At 43.9% G+C, this 16,655-nt stretch overlaps 2 protein-coding genes across 3 annotated transcripts in view; one reads left to right on the forward strand and one right to left on the reverse strand.

The window, feature by feature from the left end:
• The first annotated feature begins 5,180 nt into the window (after positions 1–5,180).
• On the forward strand, positions 5,181–12,902 carry ZBTB33 (zinc finger and BTB domain containing 33). Of its 2 annotated transcripts, XM_039224407.1 has the most exons (4): positions 5,181–5,448; positions 7,141–7,206; positions 7,486–7,685; positions 7,917–12,902. In XM_039224407.1, exons 3-4 carry the CDS (start codon positions 7,631–7,633, stop codon positions 9,935–9,937), a joined length of 2,076 nt encoding a protein of 691 aa, XP_039080338.1. In that variant the 5' UTR covers positions 5,181–5,448; positions 7,141–7,206; positions 7,486–7,630; the 3' UTR covers positions 9,938–12,902. The 2 variants fall into 2 exon arrangements, with proteins under 2 accessions (XP_039080338.1, XP_039080340.1); XM_039224409.1 differs by lacking the exons at positions 7,141–7,206; positions 7,486–7,685 and having other exon boundaries at positions 5,182–5,448.
• Positions 12,903–13,730: 828 nt separating this feature from the next.
• The window catches only part of TMEM255A (transmembrane protein 255A), a 57,444-nt gene continuing 54,519 nt past the window's right edge, over positions 13,731–16,655 (reverse strand). The window contains exon 10 of the mRNA XM_039224406.1: positions 13,731–16,123. Coding sequence (XP_039080337.1) covers positions 15,965–16,123 — 159 coding nt within the window. The 3' untranslated portion in view covers positions 13,731–15,964. The remainder of the gene's footprint in view (positions 16,124–16,655) is intronic.

A 16,655-nucleotide genomic window follows, 5' to 3' on the forward strand; every position in this document is an offset into this window, starting at 1 on the left:
TATAGCTTTATTCCTGCTCTCTTCTGCCCTCGCTATAGATAAGATGTATTGCACTGCCCAATCATACAATCTCCCCTGCATTCTGACAGCATCTGATCAGCATCTGATCTGACAGCGAACTCCCCCTTCCTCAGATCATCCCCCCTAAATCGCCCAAATAGTACAAAAGGTTTTCTAATGTCCCCTTGCCGAAACACCCCACACTTGCCTATGCTGTGTCTTCTCCCTCCCTGCAAAGAATAATGAACCCAACTTGTCGCTATGGGCATGTGCCTGGTGATCCTTGATTGAAAGGCCTGACATGTTCTGCTGCCTGGATTGTTTTTCACCAGGTATTTGCATAGCTCTTTCCCTTAGTTCATTCTGTTCTTTGCCCAGACCTCATCTTTTCAGAGGTGTTCCCCGACTACACTATTTACAATAGCACCCTCATTGTTCTCCATCCCTTTACGCTGTTTATTTTTCCTCACAGCACTCGTTACTATCTGATATTATACATTTAGGTAATATATACAAATATATTTATGGTATGTCTTTCCCATTTAGAGTCGAAGTTTCATGAAGACTGGGACTTCATCTTAAAGACTATATCCACACTGCCTACAACATTGCCTGGCACAGAATAGGTATTAAATGATATGTATGTAAGGAACATATGAACGAATGGATTTTTATTGTATCAGGGTTTATAACAGTGTCATTCTGTCACATATTCATAATCAACCTTGTTTGGTCTTAGTCCTCCCTTTAAATAGACTGGCTTGCTGCAAAATGTCCGTTATTAATTTTTTATTTTGACTCATTTCTTATTTGATTTGATTTCACATTGCTGAGTAATTTTTCACCAAGAAGTCATGAGGAGTATATTCCCTCAATTTTTGTTCATATTTGAAATACGCTACCTGGTGGTGCCGGTGGTGGTTGTTTTGTTTTTGGTAGATTGTATTGTGAGCAATTGTCCACTTTCTCTTTCTGAGTAGGAGGGTTCTCTATCCCTATCCAAATGACTTTAAGAGGTTTTAAGAAGAAAAAGAGAACCAGCAGTATCAAACATGTCACTTAAAGAAAAAATTGTTAGGATTAAGCACAAAAAGGGATAGAGATGAACAAGCAAATATATAGTTAGCACTTATTGGGTACCGGACACTCCTTCATTCAACATTAAGTAGCCATATCTATCTACCATTTATTAAAATTTTTTAATGTTTATTCATTTTTCAAGAAATAGCATGAGCAGGGGAGAGGCAGAGAAAGAAGGAGACAAAGAATTTGAAGCAGGCCCCAGGCTCTAAGCTGTTAGCACAGAGCCCGACGCAGGGCTTGAACCCGTGAACTGCAAGATCGTGACCTGAGCCAAAGTCAGAAGCTTAACTGACTGAGCCACCCAGGCGCCCCTACCATTCGTTAGATCAAGGCTGGCTCCACAAGGAAGTTACTGCTTGAATTGCATCTTTCTGGAAAACCAGGCACTTGCCAAATAACAGGACTGTTAAAGTACGTGGATATGAAAGGATTGGTTATTTCAAGTGCAAGGTTCTAGGCACGGACACGGAAGCAGTAAACAGCATGTCATATTTGGGAAACTGCAACTCAAAACAATTCTCTGGGAAGGTATTATTATCTCTATTTTACAGATGAATAATCAGGCTCAAGGTCACACAGCGATTGAGTGGCAATATCAGAATCCCAACCCATTCACATCGGCTCCTCTAGTCTTCGCTTCTCCCACTGTACCTTACTGTGGTTTCTTCTTAGACTTGCGCAGTGAGCTTACCAACTCTGTGAAGCTAAGCATAACTCTGAGGAAGGGCTCTAGGATGGAATGAATGCCATTTAAAAAATCTTTTATCATCATCCACTGAATATATATTAAGCACCCACAAGATTCTCGGCATTTTACCACAGGAGAGGACAGTTGCTGTCCTCATGGAATTCCTAATCAAGTTCAAACAAGGCAAACACTGACAATATGGGTATGAACTTTAACTGAGTCCATTATCAGCCAATCAAAAACCTTTCTATAATGTGAAACAATTGAGACCTCCAAATCTGTTCTTTAGAATCTCCTGGGTCGTTTCAAGCAGGATTAAGCCTGCAGATAAAAAGAAAGTGACAGGTCAAATAACTTGTTGAGAAACAGAAAACTAACCAAGCTTTCCAATTACCTTGTCTGAAAGGCAATTGTTATTATTTTTTTAATGTTTTATTTATTTCTGAGAGAGCGAGAGAGAGGCAGCGTGAGCAGGGGAGGGTCGGAGAGAGAGGGAGACACAGAATCAGAAGCAGGCTCCAAGCTAGCTGTCAGCACAGAGCCCGACGTGGGTCTCGAACCCACGAACCATGAGATCAAGACCTGAGCCTAAGTCAGACGCTTAGCCGACTGAACTACCCAGACACCCCATGAAAGGCAATTGTTAAGGCCACTCAAAGGTCTTGGTTAGCTCTGCTTTCGTACAAGGAAATTCCTTTCCTGATCATTGAAGCCCCTTAAGTTATAGGTAGATTTTATTTTATTTTATTTTATTTGTTTATTTATTTATTTTGAGAGAGAAAGAGAGAGAGTGCAGGAGGGGCAGAGAGAGAAGGGAGAGACAGTATCCCAAGCAGGCTCTGCACTGTCAGCGCAGAGCCCTATGCGGGACTTGGGCTCACAAACCATGAGATCATGACCTGAGCTGACATTGGACGCTTAACCAACTGAGCCACCCGGGCGTCCCAGTAGCTTTTAAATTTCAGTTTAGTTTTTGCTGGGCTGGGGGCGGTGGTGTGGTTGAGGGACACGGCCAGAAGGGAAGAGGTTTCCTATGTTTTAACCAACACGTTCTCTTCACACCTTAGTTGGGGCTCCCTATTTTTAAAGCCCTTTCAGGAAAGGGGGAAAGGCAAGGCAACTCCTCTGGTGGCCTTGCTGCCATTAATGCTGGTGCAAAAGACATCGTATTGTGTTTTCCAATTTACTGAGTGGTAACCAGCAATCATCTGATATCAAGAGTACAGCTGCTGCCACTGTGATCCGTATTTCAAATATATGTCTCATTTTAGTCTTTGTCAATGGAGCTCCTGAAAGGTAAATAGATCCTAAATTTTCAGGAAGTACTTTGTCCTAGTTTCTAAAAACATGTTTTGTTTTGTTTTTTGTTTTTTGGGTTTTTTTGCTACTGTATTTTGGGGGAGGATGACTCAGGAGAATGGTCATTAGTCTGCTAACTAGTTTTGTTAAATGTGCGAACTCATTTTGTTCAGTGCTCAGTTCCAGGAAAATACTACCTTCCACTTTAGTTTCCTTTATAACAGTGTACTCCTATTTCCTGGGAAATGTCTTTATATTAAACGATGAAACTCATACTTTCAAGTCCTAATTTAAAAAACCCAAGAACGCAGTGAATTCTCACATCATTTCTTCACAATACAAAATCTGGAAGAGCCTAAGGAATTTCATGCGAATTTCTTATTTCCATGCGAAAATACAACTGTGTTACACCACTTTGGTATTTTACTATGTGGCTTTACTTTATTGAGGAGAATGTAGACTAGATGAGGGATGGAGAGATAGTGACATTCTTTTTAAAAAAAATTTTTTTTAATGTTTTATTTATTTCTGAGAGACACAGCATGAGCAGGGGAGGGTCAGAGAGAGAGACACACACAGAATTGGAAGCAGACTCCAGGCTCTGAGCTAGCTGTCAGCACAGAGCCTGATGCGGGGCTCAAACCCACAAACCATGAGATCATGACTTGAGCGGAAGTTGGACGCTTAACCGACTGAGCCACCCAGGCGCCCCTAGAGATGGTGACAGTCTTGTCTGATTTCATGTTAAAGAAGATTAGATATAGTTAGATTTGTTTTCATTCCGGAATATCCTGACATTTTCAGCAAGATTTTTGTAGCAAGGAGCACAGGGATTCCGACTGAAAGGTAAATAGGTGCAAATTCAAGTTTTGGGGAATGGATGCAATATTACCCCCCCCACACAATATGTATAAATAAATCTCTCCCTCAAAAAAAGCATATATATAAATATTATCATATATACATACATAAATATTTGTTTGTTTGTTTATTTTTGAGGGAGAGAATCCCAAGCAGTCTCCACACTGTCAGTGAGATCACCAACAGTGAGATCATGATCTGAGCTTAACTCACTGAGCTACTCAGGACCCCATCCCATATATATATATATATATATTTAAGAAAATTAAGGTAGTGAATGGCCTTAATTGTTGAAGAAAAAAGCCACTATTCTGGGTCCTTAGTTGGATACTATCAATAATCATCCTAAAGGGAAATGTTTTGCACTACAAACACCCATTCTGTTTCTTCATTCATCGTGGTACTCAGAAGTGTATTACCAGAGGGTTTTAAAAAATTACAACTCATTCATGTATTTATTCATTAAACAATTATTGAACACCTATGTGCCAGACACCAGAACCCCGTGAGGAGGAAATGCTACGTAAATAAAAATAATAAATTAAGAATGCAAGTATTAATCTGTTCATCTTTCAAGATCCAGCTCAAATGGGAATGTTTAGTTTGCTGTTTCCTTCTCTGTGTTCCGTACCTTGCACAAATACTTTTGCCGACGTCTGTGTAGCCATCTACTGAGCTCTTTGGAGAGGGAGACCTTGGCTTACTCATTTTTGTATTCCATCGAACCTAACATGGGATTTGGTATGGCTCAAACAGGTGGGCAGCAAACGATAGCTGAAACGAAGGAAATAAGGTAGTACTGCTTCATTTCGTATTCAGTTACGAAGACAGTCTGGGGTCCGAACGCCAGATTTATTTCCTAAAAATAGTTACTGTGATGTCGTTATCAACCTGCTATCCTAGAACCTGAATCATCCTGAGTCGGTCCATTTGATTTTATTGTATTTATTCCGATTATATTTCAAGGTGGCTTAGCGTGTAAGCAACGGGCTGAGCGAGCGGTTTCCCAACTCACAAACTCTTGCAGTCTCTAAAAGTTTCTCTCCGCCCCGGAGGCTGGCGCCGAATTCCGGCGAAAGCGACCCGCTTCCCTCCCACCGCACGCGGGTGCCGGTCTGACCCCATCTTTCCCTTCCTTTTTTCCCACCCTTTCGCCCTCCGGAAAGGGCCGAACGCTCCCAGAGCTTCCCAGTCTCACTCCGCCCCCTGCGGAAGGAGCCGAAGGCAGAGCGGGACGCCGACGCGCGGCCTCCGAGAGCTCGGGCCCTTCCGGAAAGGCCCGAACGGCGTTCGGAGGAGGAGGGCGCCGAAGTCGAAGGCGCCCCCGCGCTGTGCCCTCTGTCGGCGGCGTGGGGCAGCTGTAGCAGCGGTGGCGGCAGCCGCGTCGACGTCGACCAAGACTGGAGCGACGTTTGAAGAAGCAGCTGAATCGCCACGGAGTCCGGCTTCTGGTGGTTGGAGGGGGTCCCACCCGTCCGCGCGGCCCGACGAGGAGAAGCGGCGGCGCCGGGAAGCAGGTGAGGACCCGGCCCGGCGCGGGGGGAGGCGAGGGAGCGCGCCCGCTGCCTCCGTCGCCGGGCCGCGCCTGCGTTTGCATTCTCCTCACTTGAACCAGGAAGCGGCGGAGTCGGAGGCTCCGCTCCTCCGGCCCTTTCTTTGTGTGGGCCCGGGAGCGAAGGAGGGGACGAGCCCGGAGGGCCGCGGCGCGGTCCCCTCCGCCGTCAGGGGCCGGGGGGCTGCCGGTTCCCCGGGTAGGCCCGGCGCGTGGGGAGCCCGCCGCGGGGACCCACTCGGCTTTTCCCTTGCCCTCCGCCTGGCTTTTTGTGCCTCCTTGTCTCCCCGGAGCCCCTTACTTTGATTTAGAGCTCTCTGCCCGGCCCATCCTCCCTTTCCGTCCCCTTCCTGGGGCATAACAATGCCGCCCGCTTGGCCTCACCCCCTCCCAACACCCCACCCTCTCGGTCGCCACCTTCCACTTTTCCCGGCTCGCCGGGGGGGACCCCTGCCCTCGCGCCGCCGGTCGCAGCTGCTTCTGGATTTCCGGGACGCTGCCTTTTCGCGTGAATTGGGGTGAAAAACGTCGGTCGCGGCCGGCGGGGCGCAAATGGGGAAGAGGGGGTGGAGTAAGGAAGATGGGGTTCAGCTGCCGCAGGGAGCCGCGTGTCGCCCTGACTCCCTCGCGGATGGCGTTTCTCGCTTCCACCTTCACCTGCCCTCAGTCAAGGGTTCGCCTCACGGTGACGCGCAATGGCTTTTCCCTGGGCAGCTCGCGGGGAGGAGGGCTCGGGGTGATCTGTGCGGTTCCTGGGCCCACCCTGACCCGGGAGGAGCCGGGGGTGGGGGGTGGGGGGAGAATCCGCACAAAATGAAACCAGCCCCCAGTGTCACCTGGACACGTACGTTCGAGACATCACCCCGTTCCCGGAACCCGTTTGCAAACGACAAAAATCGGATTCCGAAAAAACCTGTCCACCCACTTAACGGCGACTTCTGTCGAAATCCCCATATTTCGGAAGCCCTGGTCACTGGCTCGCTGTCCAAAGGTCACCCTCTCTGATGAATGCCTTTATGGTCACCTGGAGATCCTTGGCACTGTTAAAACGAGCAGCACCTTATAACGGATGGTGTTTGAAGCCCTCATTTCTAGACTTTCTGCCTACTTTTTGTTTTTAAGCTGCAATTTTGAGAATTTGGAAGATGCTTGAGATGCCCTGCCTTCCACGTGTATATAACTTAAGCACTGCGATGACAGTGGTGCCGATTTGGTAACTTGAAAGGGAAAGAGTATTAGCAATAAAAGTGTGTGTGTTTTTTTTAACCTAAAGTACTGATCAGCTAATTGTTTACATATATAATATATATGAAAGGTAAGTGTATAAAAACTAAATAATATATTTAATATAGTTATGCATTTTAAACAACTCCACATCCTTGTTACTGGCAATATATTCTGGAAGGTGCAGAACAAGAATGTTTGGGGGGGGTGGTACACGGCATCGCTCCTCCCTGACACCATGCTCCCTTCTTCTAGAGTAACCATCTGCTCTGTTCCAATAAGTATATGTTTTCACTGTCACTAACACATCAAGTATAAGAAAGTTCTCATGCCACCGCGCATAATTCTTTACCAACAAATTGAAATGTTTTGTGTTTTCATGCAAATAAGCATTGAGAAATGGTGACTTCTCCTTTGTCTTATTTTTTCACAGTAGCATCTGTGCCTTCACTTGGAACTCTTTATACCCGTCACCCCTGGAGATTATAAGAGTAGAGAGGTGAGGGGAAGGGGTGAGGAGGACGAGGAGAGGGGAGAAGTTTTAAAAAAAAAGCGTTTTATAGTTCATCTAGATGAGGCACTCCAATTTAAATAAGAACAGGAAAATAACGGGCAGTCTAGGGGTAATGGATTGTCAGTGTTTGTAAGCACTAATTCGGTTTTTGGGCCGTGGGAGTAGCTTTTGAGTATGTCCTTAAGGGTGAGTTAAAATTTAGAAAGTATAGAATGGCTATTGCACACACCAAGCTTCTCTGACACTGAAATCATTCATTTACAGGTGAAATAACTTCTATGTGATCACGACGAAGACTTTTCGTAAAGTTTTAAGACCGTTAAAAGTGAACCTTTAACTCTTCTTGAGGACAAAACCCAAAAATGGAACCAAGAAAATTCATTCTAATCTTAAGAGATTCTCAGTGGTGATGCATGGATCTGAGATTCAGAGGAAGAGATGTTACTGTTCAGATCTGCAGATCAGTTAAAAACTTGCTTGTCTCTTCTCAGGGGGAAGTCACGAGGCTTGGTGCATGGTCCAGAAACCAGCCTGCGTGAACAATTTCTGTACAAGCCAAAGAGTTATGCCAACCTTCGGTTAAAACGTGGTGCCATGCGATGCCATGCCCTAGCTTACATTCTGAATGATACACAGTACTTTTGTTTTTCATTTCTAATCTTCTTCCACCCCCTCCTCCTCCCTTTCTCTTATAGGCATGGAGAGTAGAAAACTGATTTCGGCTACAGACATTCAATACTCTGGCAGTCTGCTGAACTCCCTGAATGAGCAGCGTGGCCGTGGACTCTTCTGTGATGTTACCGTCATTGTGGAAGACCGAAAATTCCGGGCTCACAGGAATATTCTCTCAGCTTCTAGTACTTACTTCCATCAGCTCTTCTCGGTGGCTGGGCAAGTTGTTGAACTGAGCTTTATAAGAGCAGAGATCTTTGCAGAAATTCTCAATTATATCTATAGTTCTAAAATTGTTCGTGTTAGATCAGATTTACTTGATGAGTTGATTAAATCAGGGCAGTTGTTAGGGGTTAAATTTATAGCCGAGCTTGGTGTCCCATTATCACAGGTTAAAAGCATCTCAGGTACGGCTCAGGATGGTAACGCAGAGACCTTACCTCCTGGTTCTAGTGACAAGAACCTTGAAGTACCAAAATCAAAAGATGAAGCCCAAGATAACGGGGCCACTATAATGCCTATTATAACAGAGTCTTTTTCCTTGTCTGCTGAAGATTATGAGACAAAAAAGATTATTGTTACCGATTCAGATGATGATGATGATGATGTCATTTTCTGCTCTGAGATTCTGCCTGCAAAGGAGACTTTGCCAAGTGCCAATGCAGTGACACAGGTCCAGCCTAACCCAGGTTCCATTGCTATTTCAGATGTCGCACCTGGTGCTAGTACTAACTCTCCCCCTTTACCAAATATCACACCTGCTCAGAAACTTCCTACTGCTGTGAATCAGGCAACTCTGAGCCAGACACAAGGAAGTGAAAAACTGCTGGTATCTTCAGCCCCGACACATCTGACTCCCAACATTATTCTGTTAAATCAGACACCACTTACTACACCACCAAATGTCAGTTCTTCACTTCCAAATCACATGTCTCCTTCAATCAATTTACTTGTGCAGAATCCGCAGACACCAAACAGTACTATTTTAACAGGAAGCAAGGCCAATGAAGAGGAGGAGGAGGAAATTCTAGATGATGATGATGACACTATTAGCTCCAGCCCAGATTCGGCCGTCAGTAACACATCTTTGGTCCCACAGGCTGAGATACCCCAAAATGCCACTTTTGATGGATCATTGATACAGAAGATGCAGATTCCTACACTTCTGCAAGAGCCACTGTCTAATTCTTTAAAGATTTCAGACATAATTACTAGAAACACTAATGATGCAGGTTTAGGATCAAAGCATCTAATGGAGGGTCAGAAGATCATTACTTTAGATACAGCTACTGAGATTGAAGGCTTGTCAACGGGTTGCAAGGTTTATGCAAATATTGGTGAAGATACTTATGACATAGTGATCCCAGTCAAAGATGACCCCGATGAAGGGGAGGCCAGACTTGAGAATGAGATACCAAAAACCTCTAGCAGTGAGACGGCAAACAAGCGTATGAAAGTAAAACACGATGATCACTATGAGCTGATAGTAGATGGGAGGGTCTATTATATCTGTATCGTGTGCAAGAGGTCCTATGTCTGTCTGACAAGCTTGCGGAGACATTTTAACATTCATTCTTGGGAGAAGAAGTATCCCTGCCGTTACTGTGAGAAGGTATTTCCTCTGGCAGAATATCGCACAAAACATGAAATCCATCACACGGGAGAGCGAAGGTATCAGTGTTTGGCCTGTGGCAAGTCTTTCATCAACTATCAGTTTATGTCTTCGCACATAAAGTCAGTTCATAGTCAGGACCCTTCTGGGGACGCAAAGCTTTATCGGTTACATCCCTGCAGGTCCTTGCAGATCAGACAGTATGCGTACCTTTCTGATAGGTCAGGCGCCATGCCTGTGATGAAGGATGATGCTATTGGGTATAAGGTTGATGATGGGAAAGAACCTGCTGTAGGGGCCACGTCTACTCCTCAGAACAAGCCAATGACCTGGGAAGATATTTTTATTCAGCAGGAAAATGATTCCATTTTTAAACAGAACGTAACAGATGGCAGCACTGAGTTTGAATTTATAATACCTGAATCTTACTGAACTTGGGAATGTCAGAAACTCTGGTTTGCATTAAGGGGCAAGGGTTTCGGAAAACCTGTGACACAAATTAAGGTGAAAACGAGTTAATTCGCTCTGCCACACCATCTGAAGGCAGTCTACTTGGATTATTTGTTGATAAATTTTAGAAGCAAATCGTTCCAAAAGTTTGAGTAGAGATTGAGAAGTTCCTCCCCCCACCCCCGTATCTGTTTATATAGTTCACTTTTCAGCTTATTTTAAAGCAAACAGCAAAGGCTTGGAGAGATAGTTTCCTGAATAGAAGTTTGAAGCAGTCTGAATGTTCTTTGAAAATAACTGGAGTTATTAGCTTACCCTAGTATACCTTCCAACTTTCCCCTTCCATGTTAGCACTTTAACTGCTGAATTTTCAATTTTGTTAATATTGAGACTATAAATGCGTGTTGTGTTTTGGATATGGCATAAGAAGTAAACAAGAACTTCTAAGTTGTTCTGGCAAATTTCAGAGTAAGTCTCTGCTTGGTTGTGTGTTTTGCTAGTCCAAATGGATAGCAACCTCCTGCCTCCCTCCCGCCATGAAAATGGCCATGCAGACAAGCGTCTCCTCTGAATAAAGAGTTTTAGTTCATTAGAGTTAAGTTGTAAGTTTCGCTTTTCTTGCCATTGTCTGGAAAGGACTTTGGTGGCTGGACTACTGTGTATATACCCTTGCAGTGTGGTCTCTGTGGGCGGACGTGTTCATGGAAAACAAATCCCTGTATTGCAGACCAGAGGAGAGGAAAAGTTCTTTTGGTTTGTTCTGAATTCTGTGTTCTTACATGATAGAGAGTGGAAGTGAATGGCGATGTCCTTTTTGTTCCTTTGGTTAAAAGATACTCCCTTGAGAAATCTCAAAGTTTGAATCTGAAAGCCACCAAATAAATCTTTCATTATGTGTAAATCTTTATAAATGATAGATTCCATAAATGAGACTCCTACATATTTTAGGCGGGAGGCTACTGGTATATATTTTTAAATGTCCATATTACTTAGAATTTATAATAGGAAGTTTTCGTTTGAAATAGTTGAATCCGTGATCTAGTATTTTCCTTTCGGCAAGACCTTTTAGGTTGTTATCCCTTCTAAAGTTGAGTTCCATTCCATCTGCAAAGTGCTGCAATGTTATAGCAATCAGAAAATATATATGGAATGTTCTGGAGGCTTGTTGATTCCCATTTCTCTTGAGAATAAGTATACCTTTCTTCCTTTTAAAATGATACCTATTTAAACACTTAGAAAATAAAGTCAAAACTCACTGAAGTGCTAGTACTAAAAGGAAGCAGGTTGGAACAAATGTATAGCCTAGCCTTTGTAACAGGATTAACTTGTTGAACTTCTGTAAATTACTTTTTGCAAGGGAAAAAAGATTAATAGATACTAAAAAAGATTGTTGTGCATAGTTGTTAGTCATTTGTAACCTTGCTTAAATATTTCCTAATTCAGCATAGATATTTTCTTCTCTTTAACCGCGTATTTTTAAAAATAGTCTATTTCTTGACTCGGAACTTAAAGCTTTAATCATAATTTCTCACGTATACATCATTCTTCTGACAGCAAGCTAGATTTGAAGATCATGGTTTCAGTGATTCGATTTGTAGTGGAGGGTATCAGGCCTCCGTATTTGCAATAACACAAGAAGAAAGAAACATATTATCCTGGTTTGCTTACTGAGGGCTAGAGTGAGGTGCATCTGACTGTTTCCTGTTCTGTGAGTCTAGACCTTCAAACCATTTTGTAAACTAATCCTTGGAAGATTTTAAGTTACCTTACAATTTAAGACTCTGTGATCTCCGGAATCACAATATCTGTTTCATTTATGTGTGGATATTGACAACATTACTCTTGGACCATACGGTGCACTCAAGTATTTTCAGTGGAAATATGTTTCAGTTTCATTAATGTTGTTTTTACCAGTTAGACGTAATTACTTCAACAAAGTGTGAATGATATCGATGCCAGCAGAACTTCCAGACCTTTCAGACTTAACTGCTAAGAAAATTAGTTGATCATGATAAAACTTGAGGGTTTTTACAAGGCTGTTGTGACAAACCAGTTCTGTGATGGAAAGCTATCCATTTTGAGTAATACGGATCTAACTATTTGCTGCTGCTGTGCTCTATGTTAATTCTGAGTATAAAACTCTGTGCCTAATGAAGGTGTCTTCTAGAGTTTTTTGGGGAGAAGGAAAACTGGAAAATTAACTTGTATTTTTGCCAGAAGATTCTTCCTCGCGATGTATGTCAGGGTCTTCAAGAAGTTTCTATATCCAAAGTTCAGGATGCGTGTGGAATACTCCTTTGGGGCTGAAACCATTCACCCCTGGGATTCATTGGGTTGGAAATCTGTAGCAAGATTCTGTTGAAAACTTAACGTGGTGTTTTCCTATTTTATATTTAGTTTTCTGGCTATTAAATTCCTCCTTTTTTTCTTTTAAGTTGGCTTCAAGCTTGCTCCTGGGCTAAATTACCTGTGAATGTTCTGGATAGAAGCTGTTTGAAATAGCAGTTTGTTAAAAGAGATGATAGAAAATGAAATGCTCAAACTAAGCAAAGATTTTTAAATGCCATAAGAATCTTGCAGGATTTACTTTAAAATGTATTTGAAATGATCATTATCATTTCAGTGGTAATGATCCCCCCCCCCACCCATACAGCTACTGTGAGGAATTGATGTTGTGTTTTTTCCATTGTACCGAAAAGATAAATGGTTAAAAACGGTCAAGGTATTTTGTATCGTCAAGGCATGCATATTCTAAAGGATTAAATGTTCATTCAACAGCACTGGCTTCCTCACCTGTCAATCCTATGAATCCACCCCATACTGTAATGTTCATACCTGTACAATCTTAATCTTCCCTGTCCTATGACTTTAAGTTCTCTTCATTAACCATGACCTGGTATTAGTTCATAGAGCTTCTTATGGCAAAAATAAAATGCTATAATTCTGATTTTTTGAGTGTATTTGTTACGAGATTGTCTTTCAGAAATTATGTAGACTTGGGGCGCCTGGCTGGCTCAGTCGGTAGAGCACGCCAGGGGTCTGGAGTTCAAGCCCCACACTGGCCATAGAGCTTACTTAAAAAAAGAAATTCTATAGACTTTTCTGTCGTTTTTCAGGTTTTATAGGAGGAGATTGGGGGTATTTCTGATGACAGCATAACAGTACTTCCTGCTAGGCTTGTGAGAGTGCTGACAGTACGGACTCCATCTTTGGCTCTCCGTCTTATTCATGTCTGTGCGATGACCTTCCTTGGGTCTACACGTTCCAGGCCCCTTGGAGGTTACTGTTGGTCCTGAATACGGGGAGGCTTGTCTTGATCTTTCCTCGACTTGCTTAAACACCCAGTAGAGCTAACGGTGTCTTCCCTTCCCCTGTGGTGCACAGACAGCACCACGTCAGATAAAACTACACTTTGACCTCACCACCACACTCTAAAATCTGTGGCTTAAGACCCGCACTTGGTGGAGAGTAGTCGCATAGCACCCGACTTGTTGTCCGCTCCGTCGCCCCCACCCCAGCCAGTAAGTTACCCTGACTAGAACTCTGGAAGCCGTATGGAGTGGCTTGCTGCTTCCTGGTTTGGTCTCAACAGGCCTTCTCAGTCCGGACGAGGCTTTTCTGCCCCTCCTCTGCCTTCTAACAGGTTTCACATGTGGGTTAATTGCATCCCTGTTGCATCTTGTGTCACTATCGTCCAAAGTGAGCAGGCTGTGGTCTGTCCCTGGCTTTGGGGTGTTTGTGATACTTTCGTGCGTTGCATGAAGACGCCCGTAAGTGAATAAGGAGGAGGACGGTTTTATTAATTTGAAACATCACAAAAGCAGTCTGGGTCTCCAACATGGCAGTGATACAGATCTCAAGCAACATCCAGTGTATACAGGTTCTGGATTAATATTTTAATGTGTCATGCCCAGTTCAATACTTGAAAGCAGAATTAGGAATAAAGCAGTAAATACTACAAAATGCAGTCAAGGTACATATTGGAAATAGAAATTCCTTCATTACAGCAAATGTTTTGCAAAAGAGTAAAGCAACAAATACTAACTTCTCTAAGTAACATGCACTTTATAGAATTCAATGTAATAAAAAAAGAAGCTGCTCAAATTAAGGGTTACAAAATCTATTCTGTTTCAAGTTATTTTGTAAAGTAAGAAAAATACATAGAAATGAGTCAGAGTCTTAACACTTTAAGAAATGTGATAAATGTAGGATATACTGCGTAATGGTGCCTTTTAAAAAATTAAATACTCCTACACGTTCGCTAAAGCAAAAGGTAAAGTGTAAATGGCAAAAAAAAAATGTCACTGAGTATTACAAGGTGGTATTTGTATAGTAAGTCAATTGGCTATTAGTCCCTTTTTGGAAACCCAATAGAATTTAATATGCTCAGAAGTGTAGAAAATAATGGTAATTCTGTGTAACACAAAAGGATTGTTCTCGTTTTCCCAATTTTGAACTCTGGGTGAGGCCTCACTCGTGGTGCTGGATGTTAGAATGCTTTGCAAACACTGTGAACAGTGAGTGCACTTGTCACGCGCCTTGATAATTCTCGATGGCCGGGTGTCTACAAGGCAGATGGGAGCACCAGCATTTGCCTGCTACCTCGAGTCCATCAAGTCGGGAGGTAGCGAAATTGGCTGGAAGGTTTTCCAGCATGTGTTCTGCATTTGCAGAACTGTCTAATTAGGTACCCTCCTGCAGCCCCTGTAGTTTTACATTACACAGTGTAGGATTATCAGCCTTCCTTTAAATCATTCCTCAGGTTAGCATTAAGATCGCAGTGAAAGTGTTCATTCTGAAGATGAAGGCATGGGTGCCAGAGTGTTAAATTCGTCAGGTTGATGGTTTAAAGCTATGTGTAATTAAAAGAACTGTACGAACATCTACCACAGTGTGCCAGATTTTAAATCTACGGTAACACTTAAGAATTTGTCAGGTTGGCGACTTCTGAGGTTTTGCAGACTTAAAGCGGCATTGTAACACTTTCATAATCTTGAACACTGTCGTGATTGGTCTCCACACACAAAAAGGACCAATAAGAGCAGTGGCATTAAAATACAGATGATTCTTGTGGGGTGGGGTGCGGGATACGTGCGGTCTGCCGGGATTGAAGCACAATACTTGGAGATTAAATAGTCACAAAGATAACAATTCCTGTCAGCACCCAGGAACCTAATCTGGCATTTTTAACGTCAGATTCCTATCTCCCGTAGCAAATGCCTTTTGTAATGCCACGTCCTTCAGTAGAGCCGCTGTCTCCTACGTTACCGGATGTAGAACTGAGACCTACTCACAACACTTCCCATGTTGCTCTTTGTATTTCAGTGCTTCCTAAACAATCAGTCCTGTTCCCCACTACTCGAGGGAATATTGCACTTTTCCCTTTGGGAGGTACTGATAACAAAAGCTTGAGCTGAATGATCACAACAGCCATTTTTACAATACTCACAGAGAAGGAAAGGAGTACAAGACACGGGCAGCGTTTTTCGACATCCAGACAAAAGCAAACAAAATCTTAGCCAGAAGGCTCTGTGTTGGAACTACCATGTAGCTTCATCATCTGGGAACTTTTCCTTAGGGACCCACATTGGTGGTAGGGAAAGATAGGGCCCGTAAGCCAGGTGCTGCAGCCAAGGTGCTGGGGTGGCAATCTACGAGAGTTTGAGGGAGCCCCTGCGTTTACACAGAGTGAAACAGGTGGCGACCGCGCTTCTGCCGGACACAGACGGGAAGCCGCAGGGAGATGCAGGGCCACACGTCTTGCTGGGGTGGCGCTGCAGCCTTGCTTAGGGAGCGTGTGCTGCCCTTCTCGGGAGCACTGGGTTCAGCCTAGCCACCCTGCTCTGCACCGATAACACATAAGCTTCATCCCTATCTTCCCCTAGCTTGGCAAGCCTTTGTAAAACTGTATGCATAAGAATTGCACTTTACACGTTGCACCCTACACACTTCCACTAAAGCAGAAATACAAAAGCCACAATAATCTCAAGAGCCAGCGGACATTCCGCTTTAGGGGCTATAAGGTGGGGGTTTCTCAAAAGGCGGGTAATAGGGCGGAGAGTAGCGGGGCGGGGCGCTCGAGGACCACATGTAGCTGGGCGAAGGCGAGGCAGACTGGGGCTCATCGGAGAGTCCAGAGGGCGGGGAGGGCGGAAAGACACCGGAATGCTGTGTGATGACAACAGAATGTCAGGTTAGGCAGCCAGGTGGCAAGTTCTCCAAAGTCCATGTTATTTAAAGATGCATTGGGACCAAGTCTGCTTCTGTTTGGAATAACAGAGTGCTCCTCCACCTCACTAAGTTAACGAGGGGCAGGAGCTGGTGCCACTTTCTCCCAGTCGTTCCGGCTACAGAGCGCCCGCACAGAGAGCATAGGATCCTCCCCCACCCCCCGCCCCTAAACCCTGCATCCAGTTACCGATTCTTGTTGCTCCTGCTTCTGCATCGTCTCTTCAACCCACCACTCCCTTTTCCACGTTTACAACCCAAGCCTTTGCTGCCCCTCCCTCGAGCTGTGGAATCCCAGCTAGTCTTCAAAAAAAGATCCTCTGGGCCTAACAACATCTGAGGCGGGGCGCCTGGGTGGCTCAGTCGGTTAAACGCCCGACTCCTGATTTCAGCTTAGGTCATGATCTCAATTCGAGCCCCACATCAGGCTCCGCAATAACAATGTGGAGCCTGTTTGGGATTCTCTCTCTCC

The sequence above is a fragment of the Hyaena hyaena genome, unplaced genomic scaffold, assembly GCF_003009895.1.
Source record: "Hyaena hyaena isolate Hyena2069 unplaced genomic scaffold, ASM300989v1 scaffold_1629, whole genome shotgun sequence".
NCBI lineage: Eukaryota > Metazoa > Chordata > Mammalia > Carnivora > Hyaenidae > Hyaena > Hyaena hyaena.